The sequence below is a fragment of the Gopherus evgoodei genome, chromosome 12 (assembly GCF_007399415.2).
Source record: "Gopherus evgoodei ecotype Sinaloan lineage chromosome 12, rGopEvg1_v1.p, whole genome shotgun sequence".
NCBI lineage: Eukaryota > Metazoa > Chordata > Testudines > Testudinidae > Gopherus > Gopherus evgoodei.
The window spans coordinates 40,097,770-40,125,482 of record NC_044333.1 but is presented as its reverse complement, the minus strand read 5'-3'; the positions used below and the strand labels follow the sequence as shown (position 1 = coordinate 40,125,482).

General features: G+C 47.8%; 1 protein-coding gene across 1 annotated transcript in view; it reads right to left on the bottom strand.

The window, feature by feature from the left end:
• ACSF3 (acyl-CoA synthetase family member 3) overlaps positions 1–27,713 on the bottom strand; it is a 110,067-nt gene that overhangs the window by 59,759 nt on the left and 22,595 nt on the right. The window contains 3 exon segments of the mRNA XM_030581418.1: positions 10,074–10,186; positions 24,805–24,950; positions 25,830–25,984. Of these exon segments, the coding sequence (XP_030437278.1) occupies positions 10,074–10,186; positions 24,805–24,950; positions 25,830–25,984 (414 nt within the window).

The following is a 27,713-nucleotide window of genomic DNA, read 5'->3' as shown; positions in this document are numbered from 1 at the left end:
CCAACAGTGATGGGTTTGCAGCTCCCACTGGCTTTCATAATCAGAAACACCATGCAAGTGTCAGGCTGGGAAGGTATTTCAGTTACGAACATTACCTCAAAGAGCACTATCCACACAGGTGCTTGCAAGCTTCCAAAACTACCGCATCTTAATAGAGTTGCTACTGAGAGCTTTGCAACTCTACCCAATTGCAGCTGAGCAGACGAATGCAGGATCTCCTCTCAAGGAGATCATGTATAGTCTCCTTTTCATTTTACACGAGCTCTGCAAGCTGCCATCATCACATGATCACCTTCCCCAGAAAGAGGCTTCTCTTCTTTCCACCCACTCACGAAATCACTCCCTCAGAGAAAGAGGCTTCTGCTTTCAACCTGCAGCATGACGTGTCCATCTACACAGCATCCACCCCCATGCTTCAAGGAACAGACTGGTGCCCTCTGCTGAAACATACAGAAAATGGCTGTCCCCTCCAAACTATAACTCATCCTCATACGGAAAAGTCTGGCCCCCCCTTCTATCCATAACATGGAACTCCCGAGAGAAGGAGAAATACACCGCCCTCATTCACAGTAAGTGCAATGTTTAATAAAAGAAAAGCACTGCACATGTGTCAAAAATGTGTCCCAGCACAGCTAGAAAGGAGAACAACCTGGCCAGCATTCAGGATAGTAAAATACATGGCCTGACAATATTTGCTCCCCGATGGGGTAGCAACTCCCCTCTGTCTTAAAGTATAAACAGCCAATTTCATTTAGAAATACGGTTTACGGCTTTGTAAACTCAGGCCCCTTAAAGAAATCAGCAATCTCAGAGGGCGTCTTTCCTCTCAAATGCGCGCAGCCCAAGGCATCCTGGAGAGGACGGGTGGCCTTTTAAAGTCCAGAGTCTAGACAAATGGCATTCCAGGGCTCTAGGTGTGACTGCCGCTCAATGATTCCTGCTCAAAGCTGCACAGGTTAGAAATGTAAAAATGTTGTTTTTAGTGGTCAGTGCAGCAAACTCTCCCCGAGACCCTTCCATTACACACCTCAACATCAGGAATCTGGAATCTGCATTCAGAATGTAATCAGGGGAGACCCCAGCTCCCTCTCCCAGAGCTGGGTTGGATCTGCAGGGCTAGCTGGAGAGAGAAGGAGCAAGAACTTACTGTTGTCAGAAGAGGCAGGAGATGCAACTGACCATATAAAGAGAGCAGAGCCAGACATTACGCTCCCAGGGGCCATGTAAACACCTGGAGAGACAGACAGAACCAATCACGCAAAGATACTTTTCTGACCATGCTCTCATCTGGGGCTCAATCCTGCAAGGTGGTGAGCACCATCACCTTGACTGGCATTAAGGGCGCTCAAGCCCTCAGTATCTTGCAGGACTGGGTCATTGAAAGGCATCCCTGCAAGGAAGCCTGTACTCTTCACAGGTGAGCTCTTCATAGGGGGTGTCAGATACCTTGGTAACCAAGCACCCCCTCCCCTGAGTCTGTGAAGATTTTAGATCAATACGAACAAGACACACACCTCTTGTACATGCTGACAAGGTGAAGGCAGAGGGGGCAGCCCCTGATGGTGGGATGTGTTATCTGGTGATGACCCACAACCCTGCAGCTCCTCTTCTGTGCCTATACATAGGTGTAGGCAGCAGTCAGCGTGCTCCTAACAGATGGCAGAGACCTGAAGGGGGGCCAGGAGGAGGGGCCAGGAGACACTGGCGGCTATGTGGGGAGGAATGGCCAGCGCAGTGCCGTTTCCCATCCAGGATGACAGCTTGCATATGGATAAGCAATGAGCTAATTACAATCTTGAAACAAGGGAAGCAAAGCCCCACTGCTGGAGCATCCTCCGGCTGTCAGCTCCTCGCGACCCATACGTCCCGTGTAGCTCTCTTTGCAGCCTCATCATAAGAAAATTACTTGCCATAAAAGCCCTGGTTAGAGTGTAGCATTATATACAGCTGTGAAGCCATTTATCTATTGATAGACCCCCCATTGGTCAGGACTGGGGTTGGCTCTCATGTAAGTGAGCAATTTGGAAGAAAAAACCCGTCCCCCACCCCCAAATAAATAAATAAAAGAGAGAGAGAGAGAGAGACAATAACCCGTTAGGCTTACCAGGGTTATAAGGCTTGTTGCCAGCTGGAAGCTACAGCCTATGAAATATTGCATTGCACGGAACAAACCAAACCAAAATACTCACTGGGGGAAAAGTAACCCTTTCCTATCCACGCCACAGGGGAAGCCAAAGCCCCTAGGTTGAGCAAAGGTCACAGGTGCAGGACCAAAGAAAAGTAGGAAGGAAGCACCCAAGTCTAAAGAGGAAGCAATTAGTGGGGGGTTAGAAGGCCAGGATAGTCGTCTCCTCTTTCTCTTAACCTCTCTGGTTACACTCAGCACTGAATTAGCACTGCACATACATCTAACCTAGGCTGGGCTCAACCCCACAGGCATAACGGGGCAACTGCCTTGGGCAGACAATCAAGTTCAGTGACTGCTTCTTGTCAAGTGCTATAGCCTCGATGGCGGTGATGGCCTAGCTTGTCTATAGCAGCAACAGGTTCAGGGCTGCCGCTGTCACAAGAGACCAGAAACCGATCCATTCTAATAATCAGAACTGGGAATTCTGCAACTCTCCTCTGAGATCTCAAGAAACACAAACCCCTGCAGCTCCTAGTGAGGGATGTCCAGGGATCGCTTTACCAACCACTGAAATGAAGCCACTTCTCAGATGGAATGTGGCAGCGGTTTAACAACATTTAGCAATGCTACACAACTGCTTAGGAGAGGAAGTGACGAATACAATGTCAAATCGGAAGAGCAGAAGACATTCAGGGAGCCAGACTTAGCCATGACACCTGGGTTTATACACCTGTTCAGGGTGCTTAAATACTAAAAGGAGTCAGGACCTTCTTTGCTTGTTTCACAGTGCACCCCCAGCACCTGTTCAGGACCGCCTCAGAGGGCAAGCTCCACTTACTGAACCAGCACTGCCTAAAGCACCTAGGTTCCTCTCAGAGTACGCCTGCAGGAAATCTCCTTTAACTTTGCATTCCCATCACACCCCAGCACGTCAGAGGGGCTTTGGTGACACACTCACTGGGGCTGCCAGGTTAATGGGCTAAGCCACATTTGCTGAGAATTTATTATGGGGAGAAATGAAAACTATCAAAGCAAAACCTGTTATTTTGGCCTTTGCCATACGAGGTACCACTTCACTCTTCAGCAACATGTCCAGGAAAGAGATGTAATGCAGTGCCTTGGCTCTCCAGCAACACACTGGGAGCTCTGTGTGAACAGCCCTGGGCCAACAGCGATGAAGAAACCAAGAGCCGTGGAGTTGATTCTGAGAGGGAAATCTAGGTGACGTGCATTGATAAACAGCCGGCATTGGCAGGAAGTGATACGAAGAGTCAACCAACAACAAACCCAACCCATAACTGCTCTTCTCAAACTCTTCCCGCTGAGAGCAGAGAGGACTAGAGATAATCACTGGGGTTAAAAGAAATCCTACTGATGCAGCCGTATGTATGAATGGAATCCAACACTCTAATGAAGGGAAAAGGAAAAAAAAAAGAAGGAACAAAGAGATGCAGCAAAGTTTCAGCTAAGTAGATTATTGATCTTCAGGGCATGCCAGAAACCAACTTTGCAAATTACATCAGTCCCCTCGCTGCAATATTACACAGTTACCAGACTGCAAAGTGGAAATGTTCCCTCACCATCCAACACTACCACACCCCCCATACCCTTCCCTCTGTACCATCTGTGGTGGATGAGATAGTATTTCATCTTTGAGAGACATCTCCGAGTTCTGTTTGCATCCCTCCCTTCAGCAGGAAACACAAAAGTGTCTGAAGGGAGACTATTTAAGAGAGAAACAACACAACCTCTCTTGCATTAACAAGATGAGGCCGGCTATGCAGTGGCATTGGGACAAATGGCTCAAAGGAACTCTGTCGTCTTGCTTCCTGAGGATGGGATGGCCAAACACAAGCAGGACAAGGCAATGACCTTGTAACACTTTGTACAGCTAAGAAAAGAATCTGTAGCAAACATTTACTGGCACACGCAGCCTCTTTTTGCTGCTTGCGGAAAACAGAGAGGACGGAATGGTTCTGATTATTCATACGGCACAGCTGAAGTGTGGCTGCCCTTGCGGACAGCCCCCGATAGTCTGCCTACCCCAATCAGAGGGATCACCTTCTCATGGGGAACAGGGTCAGAGGATCATTGTGGGCCTAACCATCACAGCTTCTTATTAGCACACCCCACAGTTAGACACTTCCAGCCCTGCTGACACCACCAAACTCATCCCTAACCCTCTGCATGCTCTCCAATGTAGTGTATAATGTACGTAAGGGACACGCCTTTCAGCACAGCCTGAATGTCCCTACAATGGCCAGGAGTTACATTTCTATAGCAAGCAGCATTATTAGTTGTATAGTACCACTGAAGAGCACTCTGCGTTTTATATAGGAGAGGTCCTTCCCCTGAGTCAAAGCGAGAAGTGCAAGTGTTTTACACTGTTATGGCTGCCTTTGAGTGTTTATTTCCTAGAGCGGGATGAGCCGGCCCATTATATGACATTTGGTCATTTTTCACATTATCACATCAAAACATCTAGCAGTGCCCAGAGCTAGGATGGGAGCTTACGGATGGATTTAGCATCAAAGTCAAATACATAAAAAAATGGAGAAGGATGGGAAGGAACCTCCTTTCCTACGTTGTGTGGGTTCGTTCGTTTAACCTCTTACCTGACTCCCATGTTTATTGTTCTTTAACTCTTATCTATCTGCCTTTTTTCATTACTTTGCCCTTGCCTGACTTCCTTTTCTTTTTGGCTTAAGTCAGAGGTGGGCAAACTTTTTGGCCAAGGGCCACATCTGGGTGGGGAAATTGTATGCAGGGCCGAGGCATGGGGTTGGGGTATGGGAGGGGTGCGGTGTGCAGGGAAGGGGAATGAGCAGAGGAGGGGTCTGGGGTGTATGAGGGGGCTCAGGGCAGGGGGTTGGGGGTGCAGGAGGGGTGTGGTGTGCAGGAAGGGGACTGGGGCAGAGGAGGGGGTGCGGGGTGTACAGGGAGCTCAGGGCAGGGAGGTTGGGGTGCAGGAGGGGTTGAGAGGTGCAGGCAGGGGGGCTTAAGCAGGGAGTTGGGGGACGGAGTGCAGGTGGGGTTCGGGCTCCACCTGGCGTTGCTTACCTAAAGTGGCACCAGGGGTGGGCAGCGACGCGCACTGTGGCCAGGGGCAGGCTTCCTGCCTGCATGCCTTGGCCCTGGCCCCACACCACTCCAGGAAGCGCTGCGGCCCCTGGAGGAGGGGGGCGGAGGGCTCTGCATGCTCTGCCCTTGCCACGCCTCCAGGTACCTCTCCCAAAGCTCCCATTGGCCACGGTTCCCCATTCCTAGCCAATGGGAGCAGCGGGGAGCGGTGCCTGGAGGCGTGGGCAACACACTGAGCCCTCTGCCCCCCTGCCCGGGGGCTGCAAGGGATGTCGTGGTGCTGGCCGCTTCTGAGAGCGGAGCAGGGCCCAGGGCACCACTGGGGGCAACCCCGTGGTCCAGATCCAAAGCCCTGAGGGGCCAGATCCAGCCGACAAGCCGTAGTTTGCCCACCCCTGGCTTAAGTACATAGATCTCAAAGTCCTCAGCACATGTTAATTATGGCTCTTAATCCTCCAGTGAGGGAGAGAAGTAAATATTTTTATCCCCATTTCACAAAAGGGGGGAACAGAGGCACAAAGAACGGAAGTGACTTGCCGAGGTGGCAGAACCAGGGTTGGAACCCAGGAGTCTTGGCGTCGGAGTCAGAATCCTGAACTCTGGGAGAGAACCAAGGTGGTCAGGAAGCCTCATCAGCTAACCAGATCCTGCGTTTCATCGCGTATAAACAATGCTCAGCATGTTTCTCTTTGATTGTTGGGGGGAAATGGGGATTTGGGTCTTTTCTGCTTTAAGCATGTTTCACTGAAATAGTCTCTGGTGATATAAATTATTAAACAAACGTGCACCCAGCACCCAGGCTCCAGCACGTCAGCCCAGGAACACGCATTAGTTGAGGCATTCAGTGTGTCACTGCAGGCAGGAAGGAGTTAAATTCTGTTGTTAATTTAGGACATACACACACTTTCTCTCGGTCTCTGCCAAGGCCACTGCCGTTTCCAGCAGAACAGGTGCATAGTGAGAGCCTCTGAGCTCATCAGGTGACTAGCACCTGGCGGACAGCACAGCCATGGACTATAAAGTCATGCTGCTCACGCTGGCTGCTTCCACATAATAACGATATTCAACTCCTGGCATCTCAGTGATTTTATCTATGGAGACATGCATTCAAAGCAGCACCCACACTTCCCAGCGTGGTCACTTCCTGACAACTACAGTAGTACGCTGCTGCACTCTGCCATTGGAAATAGTCTGTTAGCAATGGGACAGACTGGAGATACCTGTAAGTATCAACAAACAAAGCCATCTCTTCGTTCCGTCCCATTAGCACAGGGGCTGCTCAAAGGACAGTCTCCCTTCCAGTACTCAGAAACTTCCAGCCAGGCTATGGAAAAAAACAGATTGAAAGGCTGGGCAAAGGGGCAGTGTGTTAGAGATGGGGACAGCTGTTTGGACTCACCCTAGAAGAATGATCAGAGACAATACCCAGAGCAAGCAATCTCCGTCTCCCTGTTCGGAGTTAGACATCTTGCAAACTCAGCAGAACATTCAAAAGGCCCTAGGGAGACTTTGATGGAAAGTCAGCCTCTAGTCAGGCATCAGCTAGAGGCTTGGGGCCAATTTCAGAGCTAGGGTAAGCAAGTGCAGCTCCCAGTGACTGCAAATGAGCATTCAGACTTTGATACGTGCTGCGACCACTTACATCAGGGCTGAGTTTGGTTGGCAGGATATATGGTACGTGGCACCGAATGAGGGACATGCCTAGTGACGGAGGACTGGGAGGAGATGACAGGCAGGTGCAAAGGGATAAATGATGGCCCCTGGTGTGTAAGAACGATACAGAGTAGTGCAAAGCCTCATTTCCCCGAAACCACAAGGGGACGTGAGCCAGGCGTGAATGACTGAGGTTTAGCTACATGAAGTCTGGACTCCCATTCTCCTCTGCTTCCCCTTCAAATAAAAACCAGATCCAGAGCCCACGAGGACTAGCAGATAGCCCGGGTGTACAGTCAGCCTACCTTTGGTCCAGAATTTTGCAAAAATCAACAAAAACCACATATATTTCGCTCACCTGTACATTAAAACAGTGACCACATCTCAACCTGGAGGCAACTGATTCCTGTAATGGGCAAAGGAGTCTCATATTCTAGATCTAATTCGTAAAGAGCACTGGGATTCTTCTGGGTGAATAGTGTTAAGGGCTCATCATTCAAATTGTACTGGACAACTGGTTTACATTTCATGTCCCCACCCAATGCAAGTGAAAAAGGACCAATGGAACTTTAAGACCAGGAGTCAGAAATAAAAGAGCAAACAGATTTCTGGGCTCTCGCTAGCAATGACGTGACAAAAATGGGACACAGCTTCTCACATGTTAAACTGCCCATAGGGTCCATTTTAAGAGTTCTCTACCCTGCCCACCTCTCAGCAAAACAAGATCATTTAACGCGCAGGCCAACAGTAATTACAGCTAGACGCATTGTAAGTCCCCTTCCTGCCCAGATCTTCATGCTGGTTTTGCTAACAGACAGGCTCCATAGCTCTGTCAAGGTGCCAGAATGCCCTGACAAGCCTTCACTTTTTTTTAACCTCTCTTAGTTAATCTAGGGATTTTTTATACAAATGAAAATGAGTCACATAGTGCTGGCTGCAGCGTAGCACACTGAGGTTAGATGCAGTCTAACCTCCCCACACACAGCTCTTCAAATGGATTTCAATCCAGTTATGCATCTCCCTCACTGCTGTTCCAGCTCTGGCCTCCTCATTGTACAGATGCACCTCAGTCCCAACCCACAGCAGCCCCACCAGCTCTTCCGGCCAGGTGCCAGCATAGAGAACCACCTCAATCGTGATTTACAGGAGACAGAGTTAAGAAGTTTTCTTTGACCTTGTCACCAGTAGTTTCATGAGCAGTGTAAGCAAGTATTTCCTGTGCTCATCAGGAACTCCGCTAGAACCCCTGGCATCTCCATGGTTACAGGAGAAACTAACCTGGTTTACTAGAGAGTCCTGTAACTCTCTCATTCCTTCGCCTAGGACCAGCTTTCAAAGACTGGCCTCCCTGCTTTGCACCCACACATAAGTGGTTGTTGGTGTAATTCCTCTCACATACACACCTATTTACTTGAGTGAGCCTGCAAATTCCATGGTTATCGATCTACAGTAAGTGACATGAATTGCACCTACAATGAAGGCACAAAAGGGAAGCCAGCTGAAGGGCACCCTGGCAATCAGGGGGTGGGAAAGAGGAGAAAGGTGTTGTGTGTAAGATGCACTCTGCCTGCTGCTCCAAACCTACATACAGATGTCTGGTCTATACGCTGCAAGCTCCTTAGGGCAAGGACAGTTACTTGTTTGGTCTGTAAAGTGCCACACATGGAATAATCAAAGAATCCTAGGAATGTAGGACTGGAAGGGACCACGAGAGGTCATCTCTCTAGTCTTCTGCACTGAGGCAGGACTAAGTATTAGCTAGACCATCCCTGACAGGTATTTGTCTAACTTAGTCTTCAAAAGCTCCAGTGACCACATAATAATAACACAGCACACAACAAAGAGACGAGAATAACTAATATCAGTGAGTCACTAGGAACAGCAAGAGTGTCTGCCTCTTTCTGGGTCTCTGTGGAAGGGGAGAAGTGTTTCCATAATTTTCACTGAGAGCAGGACCCAAAGAGCAACCTGATACCAGTGTCACGCTGTTGTCATGATCTTTACCGAAAAGGGGCTTGTAATATATCACTGGAAAACTAATAACTCACTGATCATTAATATTCTTGCATGATTTATGCACGGTTAATCCACACAGAATTTTACTAAAACCTAAAATGTATTTTACACCAGGCAGATCAGGGCAAGTTGATAAACAGGGTATCTCCAGACAAGGAAAGAGGCCAGCACCTCAAATCAGGTATGTCCACATTCAATGGGCTATTCACTGGAATCGGAGGTTGCAGGAAGAGATTGTTGCATTGTAATAATCATCAGCGAGGGAGGAGCTAATATGGAGCGTACACCAGACAGCATGGCATCTGCACCCAGCAAAGAAAAGGGAGAGAACCCCGAAGTTACCCTTCACCTGAGGAGACAAAGGACCCAAGCACTCCGAGCTCCGTGAAGAGTCCTGGCTAAAACACAGGTCAGCCATGCTGGAAGAAAGACTAGAGAGACAAACTTCTTTGAACAAAGGACTCTAGTCTAAGGACACTAGTTAATTTAGATTGAAATCCTAGAAGGATTTCCTTACTTGTGTGTGTTTGTAACCATTTCTACCTTTATTCCTTACACCTGATACACCTCTACCTCGATATAATGCTGTCCTCGGGAGCCAAAAAATCTTACCGCGTTACATCGAACTTGCTTTGACCCTCCAGAGTGTGCAGCCCCCCCACCCCTTCCGAGCGCTGCTTTACAGTGTTACATCCAAATTCATGTTATATTGGGTCACGTTATATCAGGGTAGAGGTGTATCACTCAAACCTATGCCCTCTTATTCAGAAACGTACTTTACTATAAGCCAACTCCAGCTTTGACTGAAGTGGAGGGTTTGCCCATCTCAGTTACCTTACTAAGCTGCTATGTTCTCTCTCTTTAAAGGAGGGCAAACTTGATACTATCGAGTTTTGTGAGCGTTATAGTGAGCGGAACTGAGCACTGCAGATATACAGCTCTGAGGAACTCGGGAATCGGGGTTCACTAATTCTTACTGCTAGCCAAGATTTGGACTGATGGAGTCCTAACAATGTGCTGGCAGGGCAACAAGCTGGTGTGTCAGCGAGCTGATACACCCAGCTTAGCAACAGCGAGGCTCCCACTTGCTGAGGCTGGGAGAGGTAACGCAGTGACTCAACTCTGGGTACCCTAGCAGATTGTCACAGAGAGGCAGATACAAGAGACAGAAGCAGACAACATGGCTGCATGCTACCTTTGTGTCACGTTCATCTCCTTGAGCGTGGATGGTGTAGGAAGGACCTTCCCTGCCCAAGCTCTCCGTGGCAATGCGCACTTCCACCCCTGGCAGCGGGGTCCCCACAGATCCTGGGAAAGGAAACAAGGGGGAATGAGAGAGAGTTGGGTGGTACATGGAAGAAAGGAACTGCTCTTCTGCAGCTGAGCTCTGCAGGGTGGCACTATGCAGCCACAGAAGCAAACACACATCACACACATGCTTGCAAGACCTTCTGCTATGTTATTCAGCCGTTCACTGATGGAGGCACTGTAGGAAATGCCTAGAAAAGCGAACATGTCTCCATATCGGAGCAGGTCCCTTCCAGTCACTCTCTGAGGTCAGATCAAACGTTGGCACAGCTTTGCAGTTCAGTAATGAAGCTGTGTTTAAAAAAAAAAGGGAAACAAGCATACCCATGAAGAGAGCACAGTGACTGTTACAGCTGCTCTCGGATTCTTACCACCTGGACTTGACAGGGAAGGCAAAGGCACAGTAAGAACTGCCTGGGATTATCTCCGTTTTATTTGCATTAATACGCTGCGCATAAAACACGAAAGGAGAAAAGCAGAGTTCAAAACACATCATTACTCTCCAGGTTTCAGTCTTCAGAGCTGGGAAATTGGACAGTGTCAGGAACAACTGCCTATGGCCCAGTGACCAAGTGCCTCCAAAAACTGCAGCCACCAGGATCCTAACTATCCAGTTCACTAAATGTCCTTCTCGGCTAACCCTCAGGGCTTGGCTACACTGGAGAGTTACAGCGCTGGTGGTGGCTTTACAGTGCTGTAACTCACTCCCTGTCCACACTGGCAAGGCATATATAGCGCTGGCTGTACTTCACCTCGGCCTGGGGAATAACGACTATAGCGCTGCTTCTGCAGGGCTGGGGTGCCAGTGTAAACAGTGATTAATTTCAGTACGCTGTAACTGACCTCCAGAACATTCCCATAATGCTTTTTAAGTAAAGATAACACTCTTTGTTTTGTTGTGAACTCAGGGCTCCTGGAGCCGCTTCTCTAAAAAACAAACACAGCTACTGTTTGCTCGAGCAGAGGCAGGCAGGGGGATTCCTTTGGAATGTCCACAGCTAGTGTTTGCTTGAGGAGAGAAGCAGCCCGGAGGGGAGGCGGGGGGGTCCGTTTTGGAGCAGCTGCTTATCTGGTCTGAAAGCTATTTGCATTTAGTGAATGAGAGAGGGGTGGGGGAAGGGGTCGAAACTTTTAAAATGATTGAAGGTAGGTGCTGTGTATCTTCCACTCCTTAGAACTTGCAAGGCAGGGAGCTGAGAACAGTGTCAGCTCCAAAAATCCACTCTCTCTGTCTCCTCCACGCTCCCTGTCACACTCCACCCCACCCCCCTCTTTTGAAAAGCACGTTGCAGCCACTTGAACGCTGGGATAGCTGCCCACAATGCACCACTCCCGACACCGCTGCAAATGCTGCAAGCGCTGTCAGCTGTCAGTGTGACCACACTGCAGCGCTTTCCCTACACAGCTGTACGAAGACAGCTGTAACTCCCAGCGCTCTACAGCTGCAAGTGTAGCCAACCCCTCAGAGAGAAACAAGGGCAGCTTTGCTGCAGAACTCTCTAACCCCAGGGCTGGCAAGCTCACTCAGTGGTGGCCTTGGTTCCGAGTGGCACAGCCCGCGGTTGTAGGTGCTGTTTGTAGTTACACAAAGGGCTTGACTGTGCATCTCACACACACGCGCTGGCAGAAGGCTGTCCTCGCTTCGATACTCTGTACCTTCGACTCCTGCGATTTATATGACAGTGAATGCTGAAGTCTAAAGCAGAGTGGGCGATGGAGGAGAGGTCAGCTGCGAGTGCTCTGCGGGTGGGGAGCACGCGACATGTCTGTGTAGAAATTCATGACATTGCACTTCACTGAACATTTAATAGGATAAACAGTTCTACAGACACTAACTAGGGAGCCAGAGTTTTAAAGGCACCCAACTGATGCTTTATAAAGCTGCCCCTAGAGTTCCAGTCCAATGCTCAATGTCAAAATTAGCAAATTCCACGCCAAGATTTCCAGCTAACAAGGCTGCTTTTCCGGGCTGGCAGAGAGAGGGGACAGCAGCGGTGAGGAGTTATTAGTCTGAATATCTGGGAAACTGGCAGTGGAAAGTGATTATTTTTCTAAGCCAGGTTCAGCGGCAAGCAGCTTCATGTGCCAAGAGAGAAGAGTTCCATACAGAAAACATCAGTGATCAAACAGAATAGGATTATTTCACCAGGAGGCAACTAATCTAAGCAAGTGATCCTGAACCCTGACCCAATACACAGCCACCGACTCCCCAGGGCGAGTCAGATGAAAGCAAACAGAACATGGAGGGCATTCCATGGGTGATCGCAGCACATAGCAGGTGGTGTTACCAGGGCACCAGGCTGACAAGGGCAGTAATTCCCTTGAAACGCTTGGCCTGGTGTATTTCACTGTGGTTAGGAAATACAATTAGATGCAAAAATGATCCAGAATGAGAGACATGTTTGCTGGGAATTGGGTTGACATCCCTGACAACTAATCAGCTGGCTCCAGCATTCTAAAGTGGTATTTAGAGTTGAGAGGCAGGGGGGACTGCAGCACAGGGCAAGGAGCCAGGCTCTCTAATTTTAATCAGAAGTTCTGACAATGTCTCTCTCTGGAGCCCTGGGTAAAACATTTCATCCCTTTGTGCTGCACTTTATTCAATTGCCTTACCTGGGGAATGGGGATAGTTATTTTCACCTCTGGGAATAAAAATGCTGCAACGCTTACCTAATGCTCACCTTCCCCTTTTCTCCCCTAATGTTCATCCCCATTGCTACCACCAGTGCAAGCTTCGCTGATGGAAGTGAGGATGGCAGTAGAAAGGGAAGCAAGTCATCTGCAGCCACCAGCATGGCCACAATACAGTCCAAGTGCTGCTGTTACGTCAAACGATATTAGAACTGGAATTCCACACTGCAGCAAACAGTTGGCGGGTAGGAACACTTCTATCTGAGGGGTCATTTTCTGACTCCCCCCGTTATTGTCTGTAATTCAGGCATTTGGGTCCAAGGGGCTTCTTCCTCACTATTGATCTTCTCTTTCTGTTTGAACCTCCAGTGATCTTGTATTTTTGACATCACAATCCTGTGTTTGTCACATCAGACAGTTGCCATGGACACAGATATGATGTGTCTAGATTTATGACTTCCCTGCAGGATCAACTAAGAGCAGATGGGCTATGAGGGAGAGAGATTTTATTGCAACAAAACTACCCTAACAATTAGCAAATCAGGCAAGTAACAAACAGAAAACTACATGGCAGGTAAGGGATGGGTTCCTGTTGCAAGTGGGATACAGGCTTAAATGTTTCTTACAATATAAGGTCATATACGTCCAATTATTATTAGACTGGTAACTACAGGCTGGTAAGCCTCAGTTCAGTACTGGGAAAATTGGCTGAACCTACCATAAAGAACAAAATTGTCAGACACAGAGATGAACATAATTTGTTGGGAAATAGTCAACATGTTTTTTGTAAAGGAAAATCATGCCTCACCAATCTACTAGAACCCTTTGAGGGGGTCAACAAGCATGTGGACAAGGGGGAATCCAGTGGATATAGTGTATTTAGATTTTCAGAAAGCCTTTGCGAAGGTCCTTCACTAAAGGCTCTTATGTAAATTAAGTTGTCATGGGATAAGAGGGAAGGTTCTCTCATGGATTGGTAACTGGTTAAAAGATAAGAAAAAGAAGGTAGGAATAAACTGTCAGTTTTCAGAATGGAGAGAGGTGAATAGTGGTGTCCCCCAGGGATCTGTACAGGGACCAGTCCTATTTAACATAAACGATCTGGAAAAGGGGGTAAACGGTGAGGTGGCAAAATTTGCAGATGATACAAAACTACTCAAGATAGTTAAGTCCCAGGCAGACTGCAAAGAGCTACAAAAGGATCTCACAAAACTGGGTGACTGGGCAACAAAATGGCAGATGAAATTCAACGTTGATAAATGCAAAGTAATGCACATTGGAAAACATAATCCCAACTAGCCATATAAAATGAAGGGGTCTAAATTAGCTGTTACCACTCAAGAAAGAGATCTTGGAGTCACTGTGGATAGTTCTCTGAAATCACCCACTCAATGTGCAGCAGCAGTCAAAAAAGCGAACAGAATGTTGGGAATCATTAAGAAAGGGATAGATAATGAGACAGAAAATATCATATTGCCTCTATATAAATCCATGGTATGCTCATACCTTGAATACTGCGTGCAGATGTGGTTGCCCCATTTCAAAAAAGATATATTGGAACTGGAAAAGGTTCAGAAAAGGCAACAAAAATTATTAGGGGTATAGAATGACTTCCGTATGAGGAGAGATTAATAACACTGGGACTTTTCAGCTTGGAAAAGAAGCAGCTAAGGGGGGATATGATAGAAGTCTATAAAATCACAAGTGGCATAGAGACAGTGTTATTTACTCCTTCTCATAATACAAGAACAAGGGGCCACCAAATGAAATTAATAGGTAGCAGGTTTAAAACAAACACAAGAAAGTATTTTTTCACACAATGCACTGTCAACCTCTGGAACTCCTTGCCAGAGGGTACTGTGAAGGCCAATACTATAACTGGATTCAAAAGCGAGCTAGATAGATTCATGGAGGATAGGTCCATCAATGGCTATTAGCTAGGATGGGCAGGAATGGTGTCCTTAGTCTCTGTTTGCCAGAAGCGAGGATTGGGTGACAGGGCATGGATCACTTGATGATAACCTGTTCTGTTCATTCCCTTATGGGGGCACCTGCCATTGGCCACTGTCAGAGGACAGGATACTGGGCTTGATGGACTTTTGGTCTGACGCAGTATGGCCGTTCTTATGTGTGGTTTGAACAGTTTTCATAACAGCCCCAAAAGGGCTGCCAGGCTGAGGAAACGTATTCCATCTCATCCAGTCAGAGTCCATGGATTACATACAAAAAGAGACTGATTGACCTAAGCACTTATCCCATTCCATTGGAGATGGTGCTGTCTACTGGTATTAACATATTTTGAACAGGCAGACTTCTCCTAGTGAATTTTGGGAGCACTCAAGGTCATGTCATAAGTCACTGAAAATGTGGCAAACACCAGAAAAGCCGGACACATTGAGCATGTTGAGGTACGCCCTGAGTACTTGGGACAACATTTTCAAAAACACTTCCACGACTTCGGAGCCTATGTCCCACTACCTGTTTCTTCCTCCCCATCTTGGGGAGAAAAATAAGGGGTCTTTAAACCAAGGAGAAAAAGGCAGAACAAGAACCAATAGCTGGAAGCTAAAGTCACATAAATTATAATTAGAAATTTTTAGCGGTGAGAGTGATAAATCATTGGCACAAACTAACAAGGAAAGCGATAGATTCTCCATCTCTTAAGCTCTTCAAATCAAGATTGGATGGCTTTCCGGAAGATATACTTTAGCCAAACAAGTTACTGGGCTCAATACAGGTGTAACTGGGTGAAATGTAATGGCCTGTGATATACAGGAGGTCAGACTTGATGATCGAATGGTCTCTTCTTGATTTACTCTCTATGCATCTGTGAATTTTGAGTACTTAGGGAAAGTCTCATTGGCTTTCTTAAAATGGAACTTTGACGCTAAAGTCCCTGAATCCTGTGGCACCTTATAGACTAACAGACGTTTTAGAGCATGAGCTTCACAGACGAAAGCTCATGCTCCAAAACGTCTGTTAGTCTATAAGGTGCCACAGGACTCTTTGCTGCTTTTACAGATCCAGACTAACACGGCTACCCTCTGATACTAAAGTCCCTGAGACACTTTTAAAAATTACACCCTTAGCAACTATCCTTCTCCCCCTATTCCTTACATCATCAACTGAGATGATGGTGTTTGCGTTGAGGATACTTCACCAGTAGGAACTGGTCCGAGATGCAACTCATTCCACACAGGCCCCCACACAGCCATCAGAGGGTAATGACTTTGTGCCATTATTGCTCTGGATTTGAACTGGTGACCCTAGTGGTGAAAGGCTCCTACAATCAATTCCAAGAAGCTAGTCCCACTGTGATTTTAATATTGATTTTTCCAACTCTAATTAAAAAAGGAACAAAGGATTGCTGTCTTCCCATACAAGGCTGTGTACAATTCACAATCACGGCATGTGCTCCCAGCCTTGTTTTCATTTGGGTGGTTGTGGAGAGTTCTCTGAAAACATCCACTCAATATGCAGCAGCAGTCAAAAAAATCAAACAGAATGTTGGAAATCATTAAGAAAGGGCTAGATAATAAGATAGAAAATATCATGTTGCCTCTATATAAATCTGTGGTACACCCACATCTTGAATACTGTGTGCAGATGTGGTTGCCCCATCTCAAAAAAGATATACTGGAATTGGAAAATGTTCAGAAAAGGGAAACAAAAATGATTAGGGATATGGAACCGCTTCCGTATGAGGAGAGATTAATAAAACTGGGACTTTTCAGCTTGGAAAACAGACGATTAAGAAGGGATATGATCAAGGTCTATAAAATCATGGCTGGTGTTGAGAAAATAAATAAGCAAGTATTATTTACTCCTTCTCATAACATGCAAACGAGGGGTCACCAAATGGAATTAATAGGAAGCAGGTTTTAAACAAACAAAAGGAAGTATTTTTTCACACAAAGCACAGTCAACCTGTGGAACTCCTTGCCAGAGGATGTTGTGAAGGCCAGGATTATAACAGGGTTCAAAAAAGAACTAAATAAATTCATGGAGGACAGGTCCATCAATGGCTAATAGCCGGGATGGGCAGGGACCCCCTCACCTAGCCTTTTATTACTAAATGTGGGGAATGGGCAACAGGGGATGGATCACTTGATGATTCTCTGTTCTGTTCATTCCCTCTGGGGCAGCTGGCACTGGCCACTGTCTGTAGACAGTATACTGGGCTAGATGGACCTTTGGTCTGACCCAGTATGGCCGTTCTTATGTTGTCTTCCTTGATCACAGCAGTGATTTCATATTGGGGGGAGAAGGAGGTTTCTGCTTACATTACAATAATAAATAGCTCCATCAATTTATTTCCTATACAGCTAAAATAAAATTAATGTGTAAAACAAGCCCCTAGTAGCATGGAAGCTGGTTTATCACACTCCATCCAAAAAGTGTCTTTTTGGTGTTAAGCAAAAATGATAAACCTTTGAAAATGGTCCATACATTCTGGAAAATGCGGACAATGTGAACAGCATCTACATGAACACAAAATTATAATTAAAGTCTTCATGCAAAGACAATGACTTGAGCTTCTCAGACCCAAGTGGCATTTTAAAATAAAGATCAGATGGATTCTGATCTCACTGCCGTGTAAATCAGGAATAACTCCATTTGAGTCAGGGGAAACCAGAATTCGATTACAAGAAGATGGGAGTAAAAACCAGCATTGGCTTCCTTTTAGTACCGGGTCAGAAGTCAGGACTAGAACTGGGGAGAAACCCCTGCACCTTCCCCCTCAACACCTTCCAATTCATCCGCTCATGCATGTTAAGAAATGCTGGCAACATGCCCACACAGTGTCAGCTCAGTCAGCATCAGACAGGCTGCAGTCAGAAAGGAGAGTGACCCTATTATTCTTTCACCAGTTCTCCTCTGTTTAAAAAAGTTGTCAGCTCTTCCCAGATAAATTTAATTGGCCTTGTGGTCTACGTCCTTCAGTATCTGGGGACCTTGCTGCTGGTATGTGTGGTGGCGTCCTGGGAGAATTGAAACAGGCCAACGATAAGGCACTCAGCGATCTCACTGTCAACAATACATGGAGTCCCTGCTGTAGGAGCTATTAGCCGCCTCTGATCTAAACCTCCAATTAAAGTGGTGATTAGGCCCAGTGAGGCATTCTCTGGCCATGAATTATTCATTTCCCTTCACAGTAACAGCACCAGGGGGATTAGAATGAGAGCTGGTGAAAACAGAGGCATTTTAAACAGGGTTTTAACCATATACAAGCAAACATTTATCTTTCGAATCTTTCATCTTTTCTCCTTTGGAAAATACAGGCTCCCCTCACTTCCCCTGCACCTTCAGAGCTATGCTTCGGCTGGCGAGCAAACCCTCCCTTGAGGCCAGGCTGTCAGGGATGTTCCAGGTGGCATGGCAGAGTTCCCAAGAGAATGGCTTTTAGAGTTCTCGACCCCTCAGACACCAACTATATCAAGAAGGGAGGCTGGGGACCAGGTCACCTCTCAGGCAGGAGCTTACGGAAACTGCAAATAATGAAGCATTTTGCTCTTGCTATTGCTCCTGCTCTAAATCTAACGGGAATTGGACTTCCTTGTGTGTCTGCATGTGTGTGTAGGGCGGGGGAAGGGTTACTTTTAACACAGATATCTCAGTATGGTCAAATGGACTGTGGGCTTTTCAGAGGAGCACAGATCTGCCACTCACCGAGTCAAAACATCTCGGGTTGTGGCTTTTTAACACTTCCCCACTGCCCTCATATGTGCTGTGTTGGGGGGTGACTTCAGCTCTCAATATGGCTAGAGAGCCCATGGACGTGGTGGCCAAAATGCTGGTGAGCTGCCAATTCCTTGCTTACGCTAGCTCTGCCACCCTCACTGCCACCGGTGGGACAGACCTGGTGGTTGTGACAGGGAGAAATGCCAGGGAAGAAAAGGCAAGGATAAGCAAGGCAAGGCTCCAAAGGCTGCTGTCCTGGAATCTCTTCAATTTTCAGAGGAGTTTGCCACTTGATTTCTCCTATTTAGCAGAGTGATACATTGCTAATTTTTTCATAAAGATAGTAATAGCACCAGACAGCAGTACACTGAGGGCTGTCAACCTCTGTCTAGATTTTGTCCCATAGAATGCTTTTGCTCATCTAAACCCTTTTTTAATAGATTCACACATGCAGTTTCTTTGGGAGTCTATTCTGCAGATCCATTACCCTCTGTATAAGGAAGTTTCCCTGAATGGCTGGTGCTTTCTGAATTTTTTATCCTTTGGAACAGTTATTATAACCCGAGTCTCTTGATCCTCCTGGCTGCTCTGTTCTGTACCTTTCCCAGTCTTTCAATCTTCTCCCTGTAATATGATACTCTGATAGTGTCAGACCCACCATGCCTGGTCTCTGCAGCCTGTTGTGCAGTACCAGTGTGATCTCCTCTGTTCAAACCTTACTAGCATAACAAGCACTTGGATATATTACACAGCATCCGTTCCTAATCCACTGTTGTCTCTAGGTCTCACTGAATCCAGTGTCTCTCCATTTTAGGACTGGCTGGCCCTCCCCGCTCTGTGTTCTCTAAAGTTTTGCCCACCTTGCGGCACCCCCCCTTCCAGAGGTCAATGGTGAGCGTGAACAGGTGTGAGCTCAGCACTAATCCATGCAGAACTCCCCCTTTTAATACCCCTTTGCCATAGGAACTGTCCCAATTTACCCCCATTCGTCACCAAGCCATTAACCTATTTATCCTGTTGAAAATTTCACCCCCAATATTGTACTGTATCTGGATACCCTTAGACATTAGCCTCTAACAGGATACTGGATAAAAAGCCTTTTCAAAACCCAAGTAAATTAGCTCTCCGCTTCACCCACCTGCTTTTCAATTGGCAGTTCCTGAAATAAATTAATCAAACCTGTTTATCAGAATCTCCTTTTTGTAAATCCAGACCAAGTATCTCTAAGTAACCCATACCTGTCCAAGTCATCCCTTACTCTTGCCTCTACAGTATTTTCCAACACAGAGGTTAGACTGACAGGTCTGTAGTTGTCTATTTCTACCCCTGATCCCTTTATATAAGGAGATGTGTGTGCGCACGCGTGTGATATCTGTTACTAGGACTTCTCCAGGCCTTGGCTATTGTCTCTGCTGGGGGTACTCTCATTACGCCCATAGGGTCAGTTATTCTAGAGTGTCAGCAATCCAATCATAGACACTCTGTCTCCAGTTCTAATTATTCTCTTTTGCCTGTCCCGGTGTCACCCTCACTTTCACTTCTTTTTCACTTTTATCCCTTGGAAAACTTCTCTCTCATTGTGGTGGTTACTCTCCCTTTTCCTACTGAATACGAAGGCAATGAACTCATCTCTCTCTGTACCATCTTAAGGTATGTCTACACTATAAACTTAAGTCAACCTATGTCCACCACAGTAATTGCTGCAGCGGTTCATGTCCACACTACCCTCCTTCTGTCGGTGGTGCACGACCGCAGTGGGAGCACTTTCACTGACTGAAAAGGGGCAGTGGGAGGAGGTGAGGGGGGCTGAGAGCCCAGGCTCTCAGCTCTGCACGCAGCTCCTTACTGGGAGCTCTTTGCCCAGAGTCTGGCTGGTTACTGGACTCCCAGTGGGGAGCCCGGAAAGCTCCCTGCATGGAGCCGTGAAATTGACAAGAATGAAAGCCAACAGCTGATGTAAGTAACCCAGTAGACACTTCCTCCCCCTAGCTACACTGATATAAGCCCTACGCCTGTCATGGAGATGGAGTTATGATGTTGGTGTTGGTAGGGCACTTACATCGACAGGAGCAAGGCTGTAGTGTGTTGTAGAGGGGTAGCCACCTGCTCCTGCCCTGAAGGGCTTAAAGCAGCCCTGGGAGAGGGCTGTGGTAGGGGAAAACCTGGGCTGATTGGGGAAGTAGCCACAGCTGGGCCACGCTCCAATCAGGCTGCGGCTGGCCCTATAAAGAGATTGTGGGCCGGGAGCACAGGCAGTCTCTCTAGGCGCAGAGAGAGAAGGGCCTCGCTGCCTGGGACTTGAGTAAGGTACTGGAGTAGAGCAGTGTTGGGAAATAGGGCAAGAAAGCCAGGGAACTCCCACCTGGAAAACCCTCAGGCTGCAGGCCTAGCCAAAGGCCTGAAAAGGTACTGGGGTTGCAGAGGTGCAGCCCGTGGGTAGGTGGAGGCAGCAGGTTCAAAGCCCCCTTGCCAATGATGAGTGATATGGACTATAGTCTGCTCCAGAGTGCGGGGACTAGATGAGGACTGGCAGTGAACACTGAGGCAAGGTGGGGACAGAGGGTGGGAATTCCCTTGGGAGGGGAGCCCAGAGAGTGGGGGTACTACCAGGGGGCAGCACCCAAGGGAGAGGGGCACTGGGGTCTGGGAGGGACATGGGGCCAGCGACAGCAGGACATTGACCTGCAGAGGGCGCTCCAATGGCTGGAACACTAATTCCCCAGGAGACCAGCAGGGGGCACTGCAGGGGTGAGTTCCGCATCGCTACATGCATACACTTACATAGTCACATCAACCTAAGCAGCCTTACACTCATCAAAGTCACTAGTGCAGACTGAGCCTGTGCCCATCATTGTGGCATCCAGGCACCTCACAAAATTACCAAGTGTGCCCGTGACAAAACAATTCTCACACTTGCTCTGTCTTCTAGACAGCACGGACGAGATTTGGTGTAGGAGGGGGATGATGTCTGAGTGTGCTACTGAGGGACAGCAAGGTTGGAGAAGTGCATTTGCATTTTGTTCTGATCCAGAGTGATTTCCAGGTTCATCAGCCAGAGCCTGAGAAAGCTCCATCTCCTGTACGTACAAGGGTCCCTCCCAGGGGACAGTTTTGCTCCAGTGGAATTGAGCTGTCGTAGGGAGTCATGACGATGCCTGGCAAGGTGTTCAGTCCCCTCAGGTAACTTGGGTGCCATGGACAACTTTGAAGATAGAAAACAAGGCCCTACAATTGAGACAGTACTCCCCGGGGAGTCCGTGCTGAGAAGCGGAGCCCTGGAGCGATGTGTTCTTGGTGGCCTGCACTGCTCAGCAGATGGGAGGCTGTGCGCTGACCCAAGCTTCCCTCTCTCACCAGCTGAAGTTGGTCCCTCCCCCACCCACTCTGTCTCTCTAATAACCTGGCTATGACATGGCCACCGCTCTGCATACAACAATGGAAGACAGTGAATTTTACTTTTATTGATTTGGCAGTTTAGCTCAGTCTCCCTCTTAGGTACTGAAAACTACAACAGTAACAAGAAAGTCAAAGAGGAAGCATCACAAAGATGCAAAAGCTACGTGGAGCAAAGGCAGAAGGAGAAAGATTTACCAGAAAGCAAATTTTGGCTGTGTATGGGCTGGTTAAGTACAGCTGGCCACATTCATGACCCTCCATAGGCACCAAGGCCATTCAGAAGGAGGTCAGCTGGGCTAACTGTCCTTCGAGTGAATGCAATGGCATTCTAAGCCCCTCGGCTACACTGTGAAGGCTCAGTCACTTATCTGCCCAGAAGGGGGCGGACCTGGTTTAGTGATATAGTTACTCCTCAAATTCATGCTCACAGGTGAGAAATGGTTCCTCTTCTCAATGACAGCGCATTCTCAAACCAGGACCAATCAGACCTGACTTGTAGGGTCAGAACAGCCTCAGAGAGGAAATGCAGCGAGACAACCCTTGTCTACAAGAAGCTGCTTGTGCTGAACCTTACACATTTAAGCAACAGTGCTGGAGGGACAGATCAGAACTACTTCCAGCAGCAGCCTCCCATGAGGTGACCTCTAAAATTGCTCTCCAATCTCCGTACGTTCACAGAACCGGAGGTATTCGGTTGTAAAGGAGAAACACACCTGCACTAAAATAAGAGTGAACAGATATCCTATCTCAAGTACCCAGCCTTGTGCACTTTGCTAGCTGGGGGGAAATCTAACTGAGATACTAGACCTGCATACAACTCCCAAGGTATCACTGACTGGGGGACAGGCCCCTCCCTGTAACTTGCCGCAGAAGTGGGGGCGTTGGACCAATCCACCTTTTCCATTGAAGACTTCAGGTTGTGACTGCTCCTCATTGAATTGAAACAAAAAGGAGCGAGCATTGTTAAAAATCAGAGAATCTGCAACAGATCATTCTTAATAAATAAATTCCACCTTGATGCAGCGTGCCTCTCCCCTCACCAGGAAGAGGAGGAGGAAGGTCAGGTGATGCCCTTAGAACGAAGGGTGGATAGGCCCTTCAGTTAAAAGGAAAGCAGGTTCAGAGAGCCCTCCGTCACTGAATGCAAAGCATACACCTCACCAATCTCTCCAGCAGGCCTGATTCTCAGCTGAACACTAGGCTTCCCGTTTGCTCATGTATTACAGGTTAATCTTTCATGGAGAGGTCAACGTGCCAGCCCTTCTCTTGAGAAGGCAGGAAAGCTATTAGCCAAGAGCTGAAGCAAAAGGCAAGACACAGAGGGCTCTGTCCTTTTGCTGTGCTGCAGGGCGGAAGCACAAAGCCTTTGGGATTAAGGAAGTGCTGTGCCAGAGGAGGCAGATCTAGACTCAACCTAGCCAGCAGTGTCGCTTCTGTGGAGGCAAGCGTGAGAAGCACAGAAACAAACCGGCAGGAGGGTCTATGCTGAAACCTGGTTTGGCTGCTTCCAGTAGCTCTAAGAGGAACTGGAAAATCCCTGCAGACAGACAGGGGCTGACCCCTCAGACACCATTTGGAAACTGCTCTACAGCACGTCCCTTGTGGTCCGTGGACTAGAAAGAGAGGCTCTTACTAAGATTTACCCTCTTTCTTTACCACACAAGCGCATTTACCTTTATCACTGGAAAGTCCTAAAAGAGCTGGTAAAAACATGTTACCAGGAACCCTTCAGTAAAAATGTTCTGCCACAGCTGAGTGAAGTCAGGACTGAGTTGCAGATGTTTTTAGTTCTTTATGACAAAGAGAGGCTACGACGCACATTGCAGCTTTCCACACACAGCTCCACCAGTGCATCCTCCCTGATAGTACAGTGGCTACTCCCATGGTTCTACCCAGACACCTTAATCACTACTGGCAGCACCCCACATCCTAACCCCACTTCCCCAACGATGCCCATGCCCCTCAGTTCTGACAGGCAGCATCTCCCATTCTAGCTCTGGGTCCCTACACAGCCAGAGGTGACGGGGGGGGGGGCACAGAGGGTTACATGCCCCGCTGTGAGTGTTGAAGACACTGTCCATTTCATGCTGCACCCTACCCCAGGCACATTTCCAGCTTGCATGGCCCCTCTCCCTGGTAGCCAGGCCTGAGTGGGGAGTGGAGGCAGTAGGATGGAGCCACTTCTTGTGCCAGGTGAGGGTGGCCACTCCAGGTCACTGCCTCTGTGCAGCACAGCAACTGCCTGCAAGAGCCTGGCTGGGGTGGCAAGAGTGGCCCGTGCAGAAGGTTACCCGCTGGGGCAGGGAGAGCGCAGCAGCCCTGGACCTGGCACAGGGCCACTAGGGAAGACATCAGGAACAGGTTCCCTGTGCTGAGTTAGGGGCATTGCCTGCACCCCTCCCTCTGTTGAGGTGTCTGCGAGGGCCAGGAAACTCCAGGGAGAAACTTTATTGCTGTGAGTTCCCTGCCCAGGGACGGGGGCTGGCCCATGGGCACGTGTGCCCCACTCCTGCAGCCCCAGAAGCCAGCGGGATTGTTTGTCCTGGGCCAAGGAGGTGGGGCTGGAAGGTTCCTTCACCTGGAGTTGATGCATGGGGCCCCCTTGAACCTTTACATTGGGCATCCCCATTAACAACAATTATGGGTCCCCACAGTTCTGCAAATGCCCCTGAATCCTGACCAGCAGCACCCCCCTCATCCTACTCCTTGACCCCTTCTTCCCCTACAGCTTTGCCAATGCCCCCAATCCTGACCAGCAGCTTCCCGCCTAATCCAGTCCTGACTTGGAAGAAATTTGGATGCGGACACACATTCTCCGAGTAGAAGAACAAAATACATCTAACAACAATAAAATATAGGTTGGCACAAAGGTCTCACAACCCTCTCCACCTTTAGAACATGATTTATACCTGGGACACGAACTCCATGCAAGGGGTTAGAAAGTGCCATTCCGATCTCTGTCATCCCGTACCTCTCCAGCAGCACATGTCCTGTGATGTTCTTCCACCTCTCCAGGACTGGCACAGGAAGGGCTGCTGATCCTGAAACCATTAACCTGTGCAAGGAAATGCCACGTGGTGAGCATCACCAGCATATTCTTTACTCTAGAGAATTACTGCTGGAGTACAAGAAGCTTTTGCCCATCTGTAGTGCCTTGGGGAATCTCAGACCATTCAGCAGTACCAGAAAGTTACATCACACGGCACAGACACAGCAGATCCTCCATCACTTGCAGCCTAAGTCAAAACTGGATGTGTTTCTAAAAAGATACCCTCTAGCTCAAAGAGAATGTATGGTTGATATGGAAATTATTGGGTGAGGTTCTCTGACCTGTGTTATGACTAGAGGATCAGAATGACCCCATATATGAATCACTCTTGCAAGATATCATCGTTCCCACTTCTCAGGGTGAGACATTAAAGCACAGAGAAGCGAAGTGATTTGCCCAGCTTCGTAGAGTGGCCAAGTTTAGAAAAGAATCCTGCAGGGCCAGGCTTTAACCAGGTACTCTGCCTGAATATAACCGCCTACACATCTGTGCTTTGAAGAAAGGACTGTGAGCCCATATGTGATGGATGGTTTTTAATAAACAGGAAACAGCCTGTCGTTGGCCTGGTCATTGGACTGAAGCAGAACCTGGTACCACAACTCAAGAGAATCTTAGAGAACCTGGAAGCACTACAGGAATGACATCGTACAATCCACTGTGCTCACTGCTGGAGCTACCCTCGAGATAGCTCAGACTTCTCCATTCCTCCATTACCCGCGCCCAGTCTTCTTCACACCCTCCCCTCGTAACATTTTCCACAGTGTTAGTGAGCCTTCTCTGGCCCAGGAAGGCTGAGACGGCGTGAGTATCTATTGTAGAGGATGTAGTCCCTAGGGTCTGGTCTGTAAGCCTCTTAGGCTGTGAAGACAGGCATCTTTGAGCTACCTGAAATTATCCTGGCACGTGGCACGTACAAAATCCTGGACATGAGGCTGAGAGAAATGCTTGTCATAATGCTCCATCAGCCTGGAGTAAATAGTGGGGACCGCCATGAAGACACTGATCCGTGGAGCTCCGGGGCTTAAGAACTTCTCCCAAACCTGGAAAGGAAAACAGAAAAGGCACCTAAATACCAACTGAGCCTTCATGTCACTGCCGCCACTGGCTCTTCCATACCACCTTTGGGAGAAGGCTCACAGCAAGTACTCTACAAACCCTTCAAATAGCTATGTTAGCATCCTTTAGTACGATGTAAAGGGAAACTGAGGCAGAGGGAGGGAAAGTGACTTGTCCAATCAGAATGAATCTATCAAGTGTGGTTTCTTATTTCTAACTATACTGCTGCCTAATACTTACGAAAATGATGAACCCCCTGCATCCCTGCCATCCTGAACCCAATCTATTGTACAATGATGTCCAAAAAACCGTTCATCCTGACCCCCACACCATCAATCACCTTATTCTCAGTAGCACTAGGGGAATCTTGGCAGTGAATCATACCACTGCTTTCATTCTCTCAATCAGCCAATGTGGGATGATGTGTAGAAACTGTAGCTTCCAATAGCCAACATCTTTTAGAACTGTTAAGATATGGATGTTAACATGCACATGAAAACAAACATGTATGGCGGAGTCAAGCCATTCCTTTAGGAAATACAGCCCTGGACAGTGCTATATGAAGCCACCAGCCTTTCAAAGCTCACAGATCCTCTTCCTTCGTAAAGGGAAGAAACAGTATATTGACCACTACAATACACAAGGGTCTGAGCCAAAGTACTCGAATCACAGAGAGAAACTCTTGCAATGTGTATATGTGGGGGGAGGGAAAGGGGAGATCTACTTTGCTGGAATGTTTATGAGTTCATAGATTCCAAGGCCAGAAGGCCAAATCCAGTCTGGATTTTAGCATGGTCAGTGATGGAGAATCCACCTCATCCCTTAGGCCTTGGCTACACTGGCACTTTACAGCGCTGCAACTTTCTCACTCAGGGGTGTGAAAAAAACACCCCCCTGAGTGCTGCAAGATACAGCGCTGTAAAGCGCCAGTGTAAACAGTGCCGCAGCGCTGGGAGCCGCTGCAAGCTACACCCGTAGAGCATGTGGTTTACGTGCAGCGCTGGGACCACACTCGCACTTCAAAGTGCTGCCGTGGCAGCGCTTTGAAGTTTCAAGTGTAGCCATACCCTTAGTAAGTTGTTTGTTCCAATGATTAATTACCTCAGTGTTAAAAAATTGCACCTTATTTCTAATCTGAATTTGTATAGTTTTACCTTCTGGTCATGGGATCTCATTAGATCAGGGGTTCTCAAAATGGGGTCGGGACTCCTCAGGGGGTCATGAGGTTATTGTGTGGGAGGGTCACAAACGGCCAGCCTCCACCCTAAACCTCGCACTCAGAGGCTTGCTGTGTGAGACGGTCACCGATACAAAAGTTTGAGAATCATTGGGTTATATCTTTGTTTGCTAGATTGAAGAGCCCTTTATTACCAAGTTTCTGTTTTCTATGTAGGTATTTATAGATTGTGATCAAGTCACCCCTTCACCTTCTCTAAAGCTAAATAGATTAAGCTCCTTGATTCTATCACTCTAAGGCAGGTTTTCCAATCCTTTAAACACTCTCACTGCTCTTCTCTGAACCCTCTCCAACTTACCAACATCCTTCTTGAATTGTGGACACCAGAACTCAAGACAGGATTCCATTAGTGGCTGCCCCAGTGCCAAAGACAGAGTTAATACAACCTTCCTCACCCTAGTCAAAATTCCCCCATTTATGCATCCAAAGATAACATTAGCCCTTTTGGCCACAGGGTTGTACCGTTTCATATTCAA